Raw genomic sequence first — 14239 nt, 5'->3', positions numbered from 1 at the left:
AATTCAAAATTGATCAAAAATACTTGAAATTGATTCAAAGAAACCAGTTTATGGGCCGGATAAAAGAAGCAAAACGGGGCGGATGTGAAAACATTTACGTGCATCAAAGCGGTCCGATCTAGAAAACAACCGCTTCCGGGACGCACTTTTGGAAAAAACTCTCAAAACTATTGACGTCGAAGTGGAGGGAACAAAACAAAAACCCGGCTGCGAGCGGCTCCGTCATCATCCGAACCGGCGAGGAGCATCCAGCCGCCGCGCCGGAAAGGCCGCTTATATAATACGCATTTGAGGATTTCCGACGGCCCTCGAAGGACGTTATAAAACTTTAAATGGCCGTCGATTGGAAAAAGCCTCCCTCCGCGGCCCGGAGCGAGGACACGGAGCGGGGAGATCTTATTACGCCGCTCACTTTTATCCGCCACCAAATCTAACAGTCTTTTCCTATAAGCCCCTCCATTATACCAGAGCCTTCCGCTTGCCAAGGCAGGAAATGGCCATTCTCTTCAGACCGGACAAACTTCCGTGGAAATTGGGCTTTTCTGCGGGGCGCCGCTCATCAGTCACGCCCCTCCGTAACACAGCGGATGAATACGAGGCCGTCCGATGTCACGCCGGCGTGATGGAGGTGGTCATAATGAAGGGGGACGGGGGGATGAAATGGATTCCTGCATTAAGTGGATGAGGCCCTCCTCGCTGCAGGACTTGGGTTTCGCTCGCGCACACATGGAGCTCTTTGTCCCGCATTCCCTCCCGTCGGAGCACCGCCGCCGTACGTAGCTCTTTCGTCGTTCGCGCGTGAAACGTCCGACGCTTCCCGGTTTCTCCTCGGGAGCAGAAATCGAACGCGGACGAAAATAGCCAGAAAAACCAGGACGTTTCCCCTTCGCTACCTCGGTTTTAGCTCCTTAATAATTCTCAGATGCTCTCCGCTGGGCCGCGCCGCGGCGCGACGTCTCCGTCTTCCGCGAGCGTCGGCGAGCGCGGGATGCCGAGCTGACACTGGACTCCGCGCTCCCGGGTTTCTGTAGACTCGACACTTTCCAAAGATAACACGGGCCAAAGATTTCCACTGGCGGGCAGGCTGAGGCCCCGCCGAGGCAGCCGCCCGCTGGGGGAGCAGACCAAAAAGAGCTGGCTTCCAGACGCCTCCCCAGACCCAGAGCCCCGTACTATGCGCTGATACTCCTCCAAGGTCTAAACTTAGCTACTACAGATGACAGAAACAGGGACCGGCGGCGGGATAAAAAGGGCAGATGGCTTGGAATACACCCGCGAGAAAAAGATGACACTTTCGATCCGGCGCGAGTCCTTCTCGCTTTCGGATATTCGGAGAAGAGGAGAAGGAAAACGAGACGATCGAGATGGTGGTCGGCGTGAGCTCCCGCATACGTGCACGTGTACGTACATAGATACGCGCGCGAAACGCTTCCTCTTTTCTGTTATTCAGAGGTAAAGCGAGACTTCCAGGAAAAGGCCTGTCCCTCGGAGAGGGGCTGCAGAGCTCGCTGTGCACAGTCATGCACCACATGACGTCTTAGCGGGGGGAACATTCCTTCATGTCAAAAAAAAAACCCTCTCGATTAAGAAACCCGGGGGGAACGAAGAAGCGGTTGCAGAAAAAAGGTATATTTTTTTTATACGCGAGGCGGCCGATTAATGCAAAATTAAGCCGTAAAAAAAAAAAAAAAAAAAAAAAAACTCCCAGACAGGGAATGAAAAATCATTTCTCCTGTTCAGGAACTTTCCACAGGAAGAAAATACAGGAGACTGGATTCCACTTAACCTCCCGCCTCCTCGTGCCAACGGCAGCAGCCTCCGAAGGTGGGAACACAATGCCGTGATTACGTCTCGTCATTCCGTGGGGCTGAGTGTGTGTGTGTGTGTGTGTGAGAGAGAGAGAGTGTGTGTGTGTGTGTGTGTGTGTGTATGTGTCAACATCTGCATAAAGAAAGCAGCCGGGTTTGAGTCGGTAAGACACAGAGGCTGCTGTGTTTTAAGAAGGAAGCGAGCTGGAGTTGCAAACACACACACACACACACACACACACACACACACACACGACTTGCATCCATGTAGATGTGGAAATGACAGAGCGTCGCCAAACATCCCAGTGGCCTAACACGCTCTGATAGCGAGGCAGGTCCCTCAAACAACCCAAACATAGAAGGAGCCGGAACCGCATGGCGGCGGCGGCGGCTTCTTACCAAAGGAGGGTTCATGTCGCCATTAATCACCTCACCGTGACAGGGGGGGTCTCCGGGTCCGACCTCGGGGCCGCGGCCTCCCCTCGGGTGCCGACCCTCGCGGAAAAAAGGGACCGGCGTCCCGGGATCCGGCTTCAAAGTCAGAGGGAAGGTTAAGAAGCGAGGGGGCGGAGCTAAGAAGGACCTCCGCGACCTTCAATATGTGTGTGGGAGGGTGCGCCCTAATCCCGCCGTCTCCAGGTGGCCCGCAGGGGTTAGCCGGCGTTAACCCCAGTTCACCCCGAACGCAGCAAAGCGCCGCGTCCGTCGAGTCCATGCGGTAAAAACCAGACGGCGTCCTCAGCATCTCCTTCCATAATGATAATAATAATAATAATGTACACTTTATCAATCCCTGCTGGGGATATTGGTTCTCTTCAATGAGCTCATCATGGATGAAGCGTGAGGCTGCCGGGAGGAGGCGGGGCTTCGGCGTGTCGCTGGTCAACACTCGGACATGCGAAGGAGGAGCCGGGAGTCCAACCAGGAATCTCCAAAGACGGTCGTTCCACCTCCTGCGCCACGACGCCCTTAAACGTCCGACTGCCGCCCGACACGATCTAACGGTCGATCAAAGCGTAGCGCTAATTTTAGCAAAGATGGCGTCCGGGCGCGGACCCGTCGCCGGTCCAGGTTCAGGCGGAGCAGGGTATCAGAGGGTATCAGAGGGTATCAGAGGGTATCAGATGGACTTCGCCCAGAAGAAACCTTGGTCCAGCAAACACAAGCGAACCAGGATGTCCGTGATGACGCCGAAGGTCGTCGCCTGATCCTGACATCCCATGAGCCGATCCTCCCGTCTCTCCGCCGCCTACCGCTGTAAATTGCGCTTCGCCGCACGGACGGAAAGTTGGGCGGCGGCGAGAGGCTAATACGAGGTTCATGTTGACACTTAGGAGAGAGAAAGAAATGTGCAATTGTTGCAAAAACTATCCACGCTGAAGTCAAATTATCAAGATGGGCCAAACTAGGTCACTTGGGGCCTTTTTTGCCGCGCAGTTAAATATATATTCTGTGCTGCTTCAGTAACACTTTTCAAACCCTTACTAATTCTAGGGAACCGCTTATTTCTTTTTTTTGCATTAAACAGATAAATCACAACGCACTGAGTTTTATGGACCATGTGTTCCAGCACAGCTTCTTAAAACCAAGCCAGATTTGAAGTGTCTTTTAATTCATTTTGTTATTTTTGTTCAATCAAATCTGATTGTATTTCATTCTATTGTCATTTTTATTGTTTTCATTTAATATATTTGTTTACTATGGGAGCTTCGGGCATTCATTCTCCGCTCTAAAGAAAATAAAAGCGATGCTGTTGGTGCTTTTCCATCTTGTTTCCTGTCACTTATGCAGGAACCGCCTCTTTTTACAACTTCAATCATCGGAGGGGAAAAGTAGAAGAAACTTGAAGTTGCTGATATTGACAAAGGTGACAAAGGGGGACGAGAAGGTCCCCGTCGTGTGGAGTCTCCATGCAACCGCGTGGGGTTCCTCGGGTTCTCCGGGAGCTTCGGCGGAGACCCCACATCAATCAATCGATCGATCGATGGATCTATCAATGTACCCGCTCTTTCCCCGTGAGCTACTTCTAGAAGCCCGACGGAGAAGTTTCAAGCGTCCTCGTCTCCTCTGGTAGAACAATCCCACACATGGCTCTCGCTAACCTCCGTTCCCACCTCGGAGGGGTTCCCCGAACATAACGTCGACCCCCCAAAGCTCCGAGTCCGGCGCCGTCGGAGTCCGTCCGGGCCGAAGGAGCTGGGATAAAGAGCTCAAGTAGCGTCGGGCTCAACTCTCTCTCTGGAGAGACTCTGAGAGCAGGAGAAGGTCGGGCAACCTTTGTTCCGGCTTCTAAAGCAGATGAAAAGAGCCGTGGATGGGCTGCGGGGGAGGGGGGGGGGGGCCTTCTATGCTTTGTGTCGGCCCCAGTGAAGGCCCCGATAATCAGCGCAGGCATGTGAGGAAGCTCGGCCGCGGCCTACGAGAGGATCTCCAGGGAGAGGCTCCGCCTGGATCCTCACCAGGCTCTTTCTTCAAAGTGCGGCGTAAACATTTTTTCGCCGCTTCTGCTCGCTCTCGGACGGGAGAGCGGAGAAACCCTCCGTTAAACGGCGACGGATTCCCGAAGTTGAAAGCGGAGCCGTGTTTACGGCGGGCGGCGTCTCCTCGTCCTCGCGGGGATCCTTGGAGATGTGAGGTCACTCGGGGATGGAGGATCAGACGGGGCACTAAAAGGTTCGGGGCCGACCTCCTGTTTACGAGTTGAAAGCCTTCGTCGGCCTTTCATGTCTGTGTTTGGAGAAGCTTCTGCCTCCCGGGGTTTGAACCTCAACATTCAAAGGCGGCTTCCAGCTTCTCCTCCGCGAGGGCCGGCCTTTCAGCGAGCCGAGATCCACGCGGCGCCAGCGGCCCGTTCGGGCATACGTCGAATATTTGCTGTTAGCGCACAGAAAAACGGCCGAAAAAAACGTGCGGGAATCCAACCGGGGAGCTTCCGGCTGCCGGGGGAAGCGCCGCCCCGTCACCACGCATGCTAATTACGAAGAAAATAACACTGAAATAGCCTCGGCGCGGAGTCGCCGCCCAACAATAACAGTCGAAAACTCCCGCCTGACACAAATCACATTTTTGGTTCAAAAGTGGAACCCAGACCTCCGCAGTTTCCACTCCGAACCGCCCGGTTGTTACAAACTTCAGCCTGGAACGGATCGCGTCGATCTTCCTTGTTTCCCCCCCCGATGTCGGCCTCCGGCCCGTTCGATCCCGGCCTCCTGAACGGGACAAAAATCCAATAAATCCGTCTTCAAAGCAGGACGGCGACGGGGAACGAGTCAAAACCAACCAGCTGTGGCAACACGGCCCGATGCAGGGCGGGAGAAGGAACCAGCGCCTCCTGGTAGAACCCCGGAGGAAACGGGAGGTGTCGGTTCCTCGCCGGCGTCCTCGCTCCTGTTCTTCCCCCCCATATCCTCCAGACAGATGCGTAGAAGGAATGAGATGTTTCTCCACAACATCTCATCCCCAACGTGGACATCAAAAGGAGCCGGCGTGACGCGAGAACCGAGTCTGCAGGACTCCTGGACGATGGCCAGCGGGTGCTGAGCTCAAGGTCAGCGTTTGCTTCTTCTTCTTCTTCTTCTTCTCCTCCTAGAAGCAGAAGCACCCCACATCTCCAGTATGACTGCCTACAAACCTGCTAAACAGGGTGTAAGTAACCCTTCCAGATCCCCGGCAGAACTGTCCGAACTGAAGAACCTCTGGACGTGAGAGGAGGAACGACTTTAAGGACAGTAAGCACCGCTGGCTGCCACCACAAGATCTGACAAAGTTGGACGAGATTTGGAAGAAAGAAAAGGACAAAGAAGGATGACGACATCTGCCAAAAAGAGCAGCCGAGGAGTTCTAAGAAGCGAACATCTCGGATTTCATCCCAGGAAGCGTCCTCCTCCAGGGGAACACTTTGGTTCTGACACAGCAGGAACCGGTGAGACGTTCACCTTAAGTTCTGCACTGCAAAGCAAACCACCGAAGGAGGAGGAGAAGAAGAAGAGGACGTAGAACCCACGGAGGTGGAAGCTGCCACGGCGCTCGTGGAGTAACAACCACGGCCCGTCAGATGGTTGAAGAGTTTGTATCTTCTCCCTGCACTGTGCTGAGCCCCGTTAGCCGTTAGCCGTTAGCTAACTCCACACTTGGCCCAAACTGTTGATGTTCCTCCTCAAGCCCCGGAATCCCCTTGGAGGCGCAGCGGGCCGGCAGAGCTCGGACCTCTTCGTCGGACCTAACTTGTCCCAGGAGAACATCTGAGCAGTGAACGGGAGCGTCCACGAGAAGAAGGGCGCGGCTAATGAGCTCCACCGATCACCTATGAGTTCCTGGGGAGCCATAAGAAGATCCTGCCTCGGAGCCGGCGCCAAGGCGGTTCCACGAAGCCACGACGCCTCGGTTCCTCTGCTGACAAACGCTTGGGTTCCCAGAAAGGCCCATAAAACCCGCTATCTGCTTTGTTCAAACCCTCCGACGGCCGGATCTGCTTCCGCCGTCTGAAAAGGTCAGGTTCATTTTTGAAAAAGTTGTTTTCCTTTTCATTCCTCCTCCCCCTCCACATCCCGTCTCCGTTCAGGACACATGGAGAAGACAAACAGCGGCTCTGCAGAGACACCTCCAAACCCCAGCTCTAAACCATCACGGGCTCTTGTGTAAATATACAATAAACAAACCTCGGCCGGCATCAAATACACGCCGGCTCCGGCAAAACGGAACCAGATTTCATGCCAGACTTTCCATCCCGTGAGAAGTCAGCTGTTTAAAGTTTGCGGCTACTGAGGTTCCACACCTGTCGCCTCGGCGGGGGAGAAGAAGTGGATTCGCTCTAAAACCCAGAGCGACAGCGGCGTCCGAAGCGTCTCGGGACTTTGACCGTTGTCAGACGCGAATAAGTGAATTTGAAGGAATTTTTCTGCCTGACAAAAGAAAACCAAAGAAACCCAAACAGCTCTCCTTCTCCCTCCTCTTCTTCTTCTCCTCCTTCTTCTTCTTCTGGTGAGGACCTTCGCTCAGGGGGTTTGCAACGGGAACCAGATGGCTTCTTAATGCGTGCGTGCCTTCGCAGGAGCCGGCGCAGGTTCGCCGCTCGTGAAGGCCAGTCTGAAAAACAGACGATTGTTTGTCTCCTCTTTATCTCTAAGAGGAGATGTTTTTGCTCGCGGGCAGACGCCGGCGTCCGCGTGATGCTAGCGCTAGCGCCGGGAACCCTCCGCGTCAGGAAGGAGATGTTCGCGGCGTCGGATTTCACGTCTTTGGCACGTGGCCGTCGGCTGCACGGCCCGGGGCGGCGGCGACCTCGTCCCGCCGCGTCTCTGAGGGAAATCTCCGATATTCAATCTCCCCGCGCGTCTGGCAGGTGCCACGCGATACCCGTGTTTTGAACGCACCGGCGGTGGCCTGGCGTTCCCCGAGGCGTCCGAGGATCTTCTGCAAACCCTTTTTGCAGGACGGGAATTCGAACGTCGTGTTGCGAAAAAGCCAAATATGGCGGCGCGGGATCATTTCTTATATGCATAATATTTTCCAGGTATTTGTTTTAATTAAGGAACAAATCCTTAATCGCCATTACGTCGGCTGCAATTAGTGGTTTTGCTTCATTTTAAAATAACGGCAGACATTTCAAGCTAATGTTTTTTAATAGGGGGGTTAAGTGCTGCAATTGTCTCTTTATTGTGCTCACAAACATGCTAATGGCTTAGCACCGGCCTGGCAGGGAGCGTGGAAAAGCACAAAGGTTGGGAGCGTCACGCTGAACCTCCAAACCCTCCGCAGGACACACACACACACACACACACACACACACACTCAGCCTTCACTCTAACGGCATATAATTCCATGTAGCGGCGCCGTTAGCTGCCGGGAAGACTTTTTCCAACGCGAGGAATAATCAAAAATAATCTACTGCTCATTGTCTTTCCGTCCTCGCCGTCCGCCACAGTTTCCAGTTGTCAACCTGAAGATCAGAACTACCAATTTGACCAAATTATAGCTCGCAGGACAGACGCCAGTCAAGAGCCGTCGGGATGAATCACGGCCCCGGAGCCCCGGATTAGAGGTGGTTGTAAAAGACAAGGCAGATAATCCACTAAGAATGTGCCGCCTCTGATTACGGCCGTCACTCGGCGTCCGGGATCGCGGCGCTGACAGGGGAACCCGCTCTTAAAGAGGAACGCCCGACGCACCTTTTGCTTCGTTACTCCATTTATTCTTTTAAACTTTCGGGAAAAGTCATTTGACGCCCGTCCGCCGGCTCAGTATGAATCGGCCGCATCGGCCGATAACCTCACGCGGCGTCGATACATGACGGGCGCTGAGGTAAACACGGCGGAAAGCTCACTTTTCTCACGTCTTCGAGTCACTCAGCCGAAAGCAACCCGAGTTCAAGGCGTCCGGTCGGTGGATGAATCGGAGAAGACGGGTTGTTTTTATCCCGACGAAGATGAATACCGACGTTCGCTGGGATTCCTACAGAACAAATAATGAACTGGGTTTGTTCCCTGGTTTGTTCGCCGTGTTTTCAGCGGGGGCTCATTGAGCCTCGCTGCAGGTGCGAGCGCAGCGACAGCAGAGCTCCCGAACGGGGGGATTTCAAACGTTTTAAAAAGCGGTCACCCGGGACGCTTTCTTTGGACCGAACGCCGGCTTTCCGCCGCCGCCGCAGGCAAACCAAGACATGGACGAGGTGGATCCGTCTCACCTCCAACATTTGTCCGCAAGTCATCTGCATTTGGAAACAACCTGCTGTCTCCATGGTTACCGAGGCTCTTACACGGTTGTCGGTCATCGTAGTCAAGTGTTAAGACGTCAAGACAGTCAAGACGTTCACATCATTCGTTCATTATCTACGCCGCTCACCCTGCGATGGGCGGCCGGCCGGATCCCGTCCCTGCTGCCGTTGGCCGAGAGCCGGGGTTCACCCTGGATCCATCACAGGACAAGGTGAAAACATAAGCAGCTATTCGTCCTTCCATTCACTCGTCCGACGTACGAGACGTCCTCTCGGTCACAGGAAGATATACGACAAATCCCTGCCTTTTAGAAGCCGACAACCTTTCGGACGTCGCACAGGCAAACAACATCCACTCATTCACACATCAGACGTCCAACTTTTCACCTCAGATGAACATTTTCATGTTTGGACAGCGGGAGGAACCCCACGAGTCCGAGCTGGAAGGAACCCAACCAGGGACCTTCTGGCTGTGAGGAGGAAGCACTAATTGCTGCGCCGCCGCCGCCGCCGCGTACCAAAGGTCAGCGTCTCTAAACCCAAACATGCTAATGAGGTTATCCGCACACATAAACAGTTGTGTTGTGTCTGAAAGTGTCTTCCAGAGCGTGGAGCGCTCGGGCCGCTCCGACTCGATGGCATCCTGCGGTCGCGCCAGGACGGGATCGGCCGCCGGCGCCTTCAGAAACCATTAGCTCTTCGGATGAGCACTTTCCTTCCCCCGCTAACTCGGCCGCATAGATTTCCGCCCGTTCCATCGGAGCCATTTGTACGTGGGCGTTAATGACCGTGATTAGGGAAGCCTGGATTAGGTCCGGCTGTGGTTTATTACACACACACACACACACACACACACACACACACACACACACACACACACACAGATGGACAAACAACCCGCTCATTGATGTGTGAATTCATAGGAAACCAGACGTAAACAAAGTTACGTAAAAGTTCATTAACACGGCTTTGACATAACACCGTGGCACAAATTGCACACATGACCGCACACCCAGCCTGCACTGGTTTTCACAGGACGTCCCCGTACGTGCACGCCGGGCTCTCGGAGAGATGGCGTCGGCCGCGGCGGGTTGAAGGAAGTTGGGTATTTTCTCGAGAAGCTCAGATTGTTTGGCCTTGTACGTTTCGAAAGGCCCTTTACGGTAAGAGGGAACAGATTTTGGAGGCTCGGCGGCTTCTAATTATAGCGAGACAAAGGAGAAAAGCGAGCGTCAAATTCACCCGAGAGATGGGGGTGGTTTCCACCTCCCTGATTGACAGCGGGGAAACGCTGTGTTTTTTTGCAGCGTTTGCCTTCTGCGGGACTAACGAGTTATCTCCGCGCGGAGCTGGAAAATCACCCCGTAATTCTGCGCCGGCGGGGGCGGCGGGGGTAAGCCCTCCCGTCGGATAAAATTAGGCTCAAATGTCTGGACGAGTTATGGTAGCGTTGACCGCCGCGCCCAGAAGACATAAATCAGCTCGCCACACAGGCGGGTCCCAGAAGAAGACGAGCAGGGCAACAGGTGGCTGTCAACTTAAAGAGAAACAGGGTCATCATCCACTTAGAGGAGTCTGTCTTCCTCTCCACGGGCGCCGCTAAGCTCAGCCAGGCAGGGAATCAGCCGCCGAACGGAAGGAAACGCTGTTCAGAGGTCGCCGACGGCATATGCTGCCTAGACTGCATATACTGTGTATGTTTTTAGACACGTCTATCTCGCCGGCGTGACGCAAACCAGGAGCAGCGCCAATAAAATGTGTCAAAATTTTGAAAAGTGGCGACGGTATTACCGTATCAATTACATAATTACAGGGCGAAGAGCATCAAAGAGACATCCTGTAACCGACGCCTGCAAACGAGGCTTCCTCTTCACGCCGTCTCTGCCCCGACACGAGCAGCAGCGACGTCAAATCATCCAAAACAGAGAAAATAAAAGCACTCGAGCAAAGATTGTACCGAGCTTGCTGACTAGCAAGCGAACTCAAGCAATAAATCGCCAATGTTGATTCAAATGAGCTGGTAATTGACCTAGCAAGCTATCTAACACAACACATAGCTCGTTTTCATTCAAACTGAGCTAGAAATTGAACTAGCTTGCTAACTAGGAAGCTCAAACAGCTAATTTTGATTCAAATGAGCTAGTAATTGAACTAGCGAGCTATCTAGCACAATAAATAGCTCATTTGGATTCAAACTGAGCTATAAACTGAACTAGCTTGCTAACTAGGAAGCTAGCAAATGCAATAAATAGCTAATTTTCATTCAAATGAGCTATTCATTGAACTAGCAAGCTATCTAACACAATAAATACCTCATTTTGAATCAAACTGAGCTATAAATTGAGCAAGCTTGCTAACTAGGAAGCTAGCAAATGCAATAAATAGCTAATTTTCATTCAAATGAGCTAGTAATTGAACTAGCAAGCTAACTAACACAACAAATAGCTCATTTTGATTCAAACTGAGCTATAAATTGAACTAGCTCGCTAACTAGCAAGCTATCTAACACAACAAACAGCTAATTTTGATTCAAAAGAGCTATTAAACTGAACAAGCTTGCTAACTAGGAAGCTAGCTAATGTAATAAATGGCTCATTTTGATCCAAAACGAGCTACTAATTGAACTAGCGGGCTAGCTTTATTGAAGCTTGTTGTGTGTCCAATTAAAAAACAATGTACCGCACACATAAAACAAGGTTTGCGCCTGTGTCGGGAAAGTAAACCCAAATCTTGCAGACCCCGGGAGGAACCAGCCGAGCTCCCGGTCGACACGGGTCGCGTGTGTCTTTGCGTTTTTTTTTGCCTGGCGGTCCGTTGTCGACACAAGAGTCGTTTCCAAGTCGTCCGAAAAGCCATCCTAGATTTCTGGTGCCTGCTTCCATTGGATAATTAGCGCCGGGAGCTTCGGTGAAGACCTGGCTGACTTCACAGTCGGTAAAGGGTAACCTCTGACACGCATCGTGTGTGTGTGTGTGTGTGTGTGTGTCTGGTCACACACATGTAAGTTCGCATGTGTTTTCACTCAGCTCTTTGTGCCGGTTCGCTCGCATTACTCAAAGACACCAGGAGGCCCAATAAAACACAGTGACAGCGCGCAGTAACAGTAAAAGCAGAGCTCTGAGCGCGGCTCAAACGCTGCAAGCTCTCGCTCAAATTAGGCTTCTAAGCACTTTTTTCCGCCCCCCAAAAAGCGCCCCCGTGTATTGCGGCCTCCATGGAACGCGCCTCCACGCTTGTCCCGTTGCACGGCGACCGGGAGACGCCGGGAAGGGGGGTGGAAACTCACCGATGCAGGCGTGGACTCGCACCGACAGCTGCGTTCGGAGGATGATGCTGTGTTTCTTGCCCCTCCTGCGGGAGAAAGGAAAGGAAAACACAAACATTACTTTTGTCATTCATTCATCCATTCATTCATCTATACAACTAACGGCGCAGTCGGGGGGGGGGGGGGGGGGGGGGGCTGCTGGAGCCAATCAAAGCTGTCGTTGGGTGAGAAGCGGGGTTCACCCCGGACCAATCGCAGGGCCACTTATAGAGACCATTCAGAAGCAGACAAAAACTTTATTTGTGCCGGAAGGGGCAATTGGGGTAGCAGCATCAATTTGTGAACAAGAATAATATCGAATTAACTAATTACGCATGTGTATAAATGTGTATCAATAAATGACTGCACAGAATTGAACCTCGGAGAACATGGAGTCTCCACACGGCGAGTCCCCCTGTGGGAATCCAACCAGGGACCTTCTGACGGGGAGGAAATCGCTCGCCGCTGCGCCGCCATGTGTATCGATAAAGACAATTATAATTAAAAGAAATTCCTCCGGATCTCGGGAGGCCAGTATGGCAGAGAGAGGATTAGCTGCAGCGAGTAAAGCCTCCTCAGCAGATGATTCTCTCCAGCCTCCTGGAGGACAACGGAGAGCGGATCACCGAGAGGGCGAAGATGGCGTCCGGAGGTCGACCCGACCCGGCGTGTTAGAAGACGCGCAAAGACCCCGTCGGCACCCCGTCAGCCGCCCACAAAGCCTGAGCGGCGCTGCAAAGCAGAGGTGACAACAATGCCTCCCGCCGCTATTCAGCTCCGACAGCGAGGCGGGGGGGGCGGCGGCGGACGGGTTCCTCACAAAGACCTCCGACCTGTGATCTCCGTGTTTGGAGCTCTGATGTAAAACGGCTATTTTTACAGGATAAGCCCCCGCGTTGTCTCTCTGGCGTGTCATTTAAAACCATGAAAAGGCTGGAGCCCGCAGAGCATCGCCGCATCTTTTAAAATGCTTTACGCCGTCCCTTCTTTGTCCGCCGCATTCCCCCCTCCTCCCTCCCCCCTCCCCCCTCCCGCCCCCCGACCCCCCGACCCCTTCACCCCCTAATGAAGACGTACAAGTTTGAAAGAAAAGTGGGCGAGCACTTTTAAAGGATTAGAACTATCGCTTTACAAACCGCCGAGCCCCGGCTCCTCGCCGACCGCCGCGCCGCCGCTTTACCTCCGCGTGATTATTTCACCGCGCATAAATCCCGACTGTCAGACGGGCACGGCGGCGCTGAGCGCAGGGGGAAGTGATAAACTCAGAGAACGTGGCTTCACCCCAAACCTTCCACCGCCGGCCCAGACCTCCACATCCAGGCTTTACGGGTAAATGATCTTATCGGTTTGTGTACGTTCTCGTCCGGCGGCCTGGAAGATGAAGTATGATTTAAAGTTTGTCTTAAGTGAGCTAACTTAAGTGAGCTAACTTCCAGGCTCCGGCAGTCGGATCTGCCGCCTCTCAGACAGAAGGTCCTCGTTTGGATTCCCACAGGAGGCCTTCCTGCTTGGAGTCTCCACGCTGTCCCTGTGTCTGCGTGGGCTTCCTCAGGGCTCCTCGGGGTTCCTCAGGGTTCCTCAGGGCTCCCCAGGGCTCCTCAGGGTTCCGGAGGGTTCCTTAGGGTTCCTCAGGGCTCCTCAGGGCTCCTCAGGGTTCCGGAGGGTTCCTCAGGGCTCCTCAGGGTTCCTCAGGGCTCCCCAGGGCTCCTCAGGGTTCCTCAGGGCTCCCCAGGGCTCCTCAGGGTTCCTCAGGGCTCCTCAGGGTTCCGGAGGGTTCCTCAGGGCTCCTCAGGGTTCAATGGAGGCCCCATGTTGTCCAGGCAGGTGAATGAGAGGGTGAACATCTGCATGAAGTGTGAAGGACTGAGCGAATGGTTCAGGCTGAACGGTCGGAAGCGTCCGTGCGAGGCTGAGATGGAGAACCAACACTCGTGTCGAACGCTAGTTTCGAATATAAACGGACCAACATAGGGACGATATGAACGTATGAACGTTCGTCTGGAGATGGAGAACCTTCGGCTCCAGTGTTTGTGTTTCCCGAAGGATCGGAGGAGAGCAGCTCCTTGTCGGCTCTGAGAGCCCCGGACGTGGACGGTCGGCGGCTCAGCAGGAACCCTCCTCCGTCTCCATGTCACACTCAGCTCGGACGGACAAACGGCGTTTCCCGTCTCCGTCCCGCCGGCCTCGGACGGCCAGGAACAGAAAAGGTAGCAGCGGAAGCAGATAAGGCTCGTACCTCGTCGTAAACGAGCGCCTTTTTCCAGATTCCAGATCGGCTTATCGGATGCGATATCCAGTCTGTCGCCCCGACCTCTACCGGCGAGGCCGGACGGCGAGGCGGCGAGGGTCCGCTGAGGCCGAGCGGCCGCCATGCTCCTTATCCAATTATACAAATGTGCACGGAACACGAGGGGG

The 14239-nt window shown here is 53.7% G+C and overlaps 1 protein-coding gene across 8 annotated transcripts in view; it reads right to left on the bottom strand.

The window, feature by feature from the left end:
- The window catches only part of fhod3b (formin homology 2 domain containing 3b), a 134030-nt gene that overhangs the window by 79486 nt on the left and 40305 nt on the right, over positions 1–14239 (bottom strand). For all 8 annotated transcript variants that reach the window (XM_086155083.1, XM_086155085.1, XM_086155084.1 and 5 more), the window contains one exon: positions 11807–11871. In XM_086155083.1, coding sequence (XP_086011209.1) covers positions 11807–11871 — 65 coding nt within the window. The remainder of the gene's footprint in view (positions 1–11806; positions 11872–14239) is intronic.

The sequence above is a fragment of the Fistularia commersonii genome, chromosome 11 (assembly GCF_037954325.1).
Source record: "Fistularia commersonii isolate RoL2024-O1a breed Wild chromosome 11, RoL_Fcom_v1.0, whole genome shotgun sequence".
Classification (NCBI taxonomy): Eukaryota; Metazoa; Chordata; class Actinopteri; order Syngnathiformes; family Fistulariidae; genus Fistularia; species Fistularia commersonii.
Note: the sequence above shows the minus strand (reverse complement) of the source record. Positions and strands in the feature narration are given on the sequence as shown.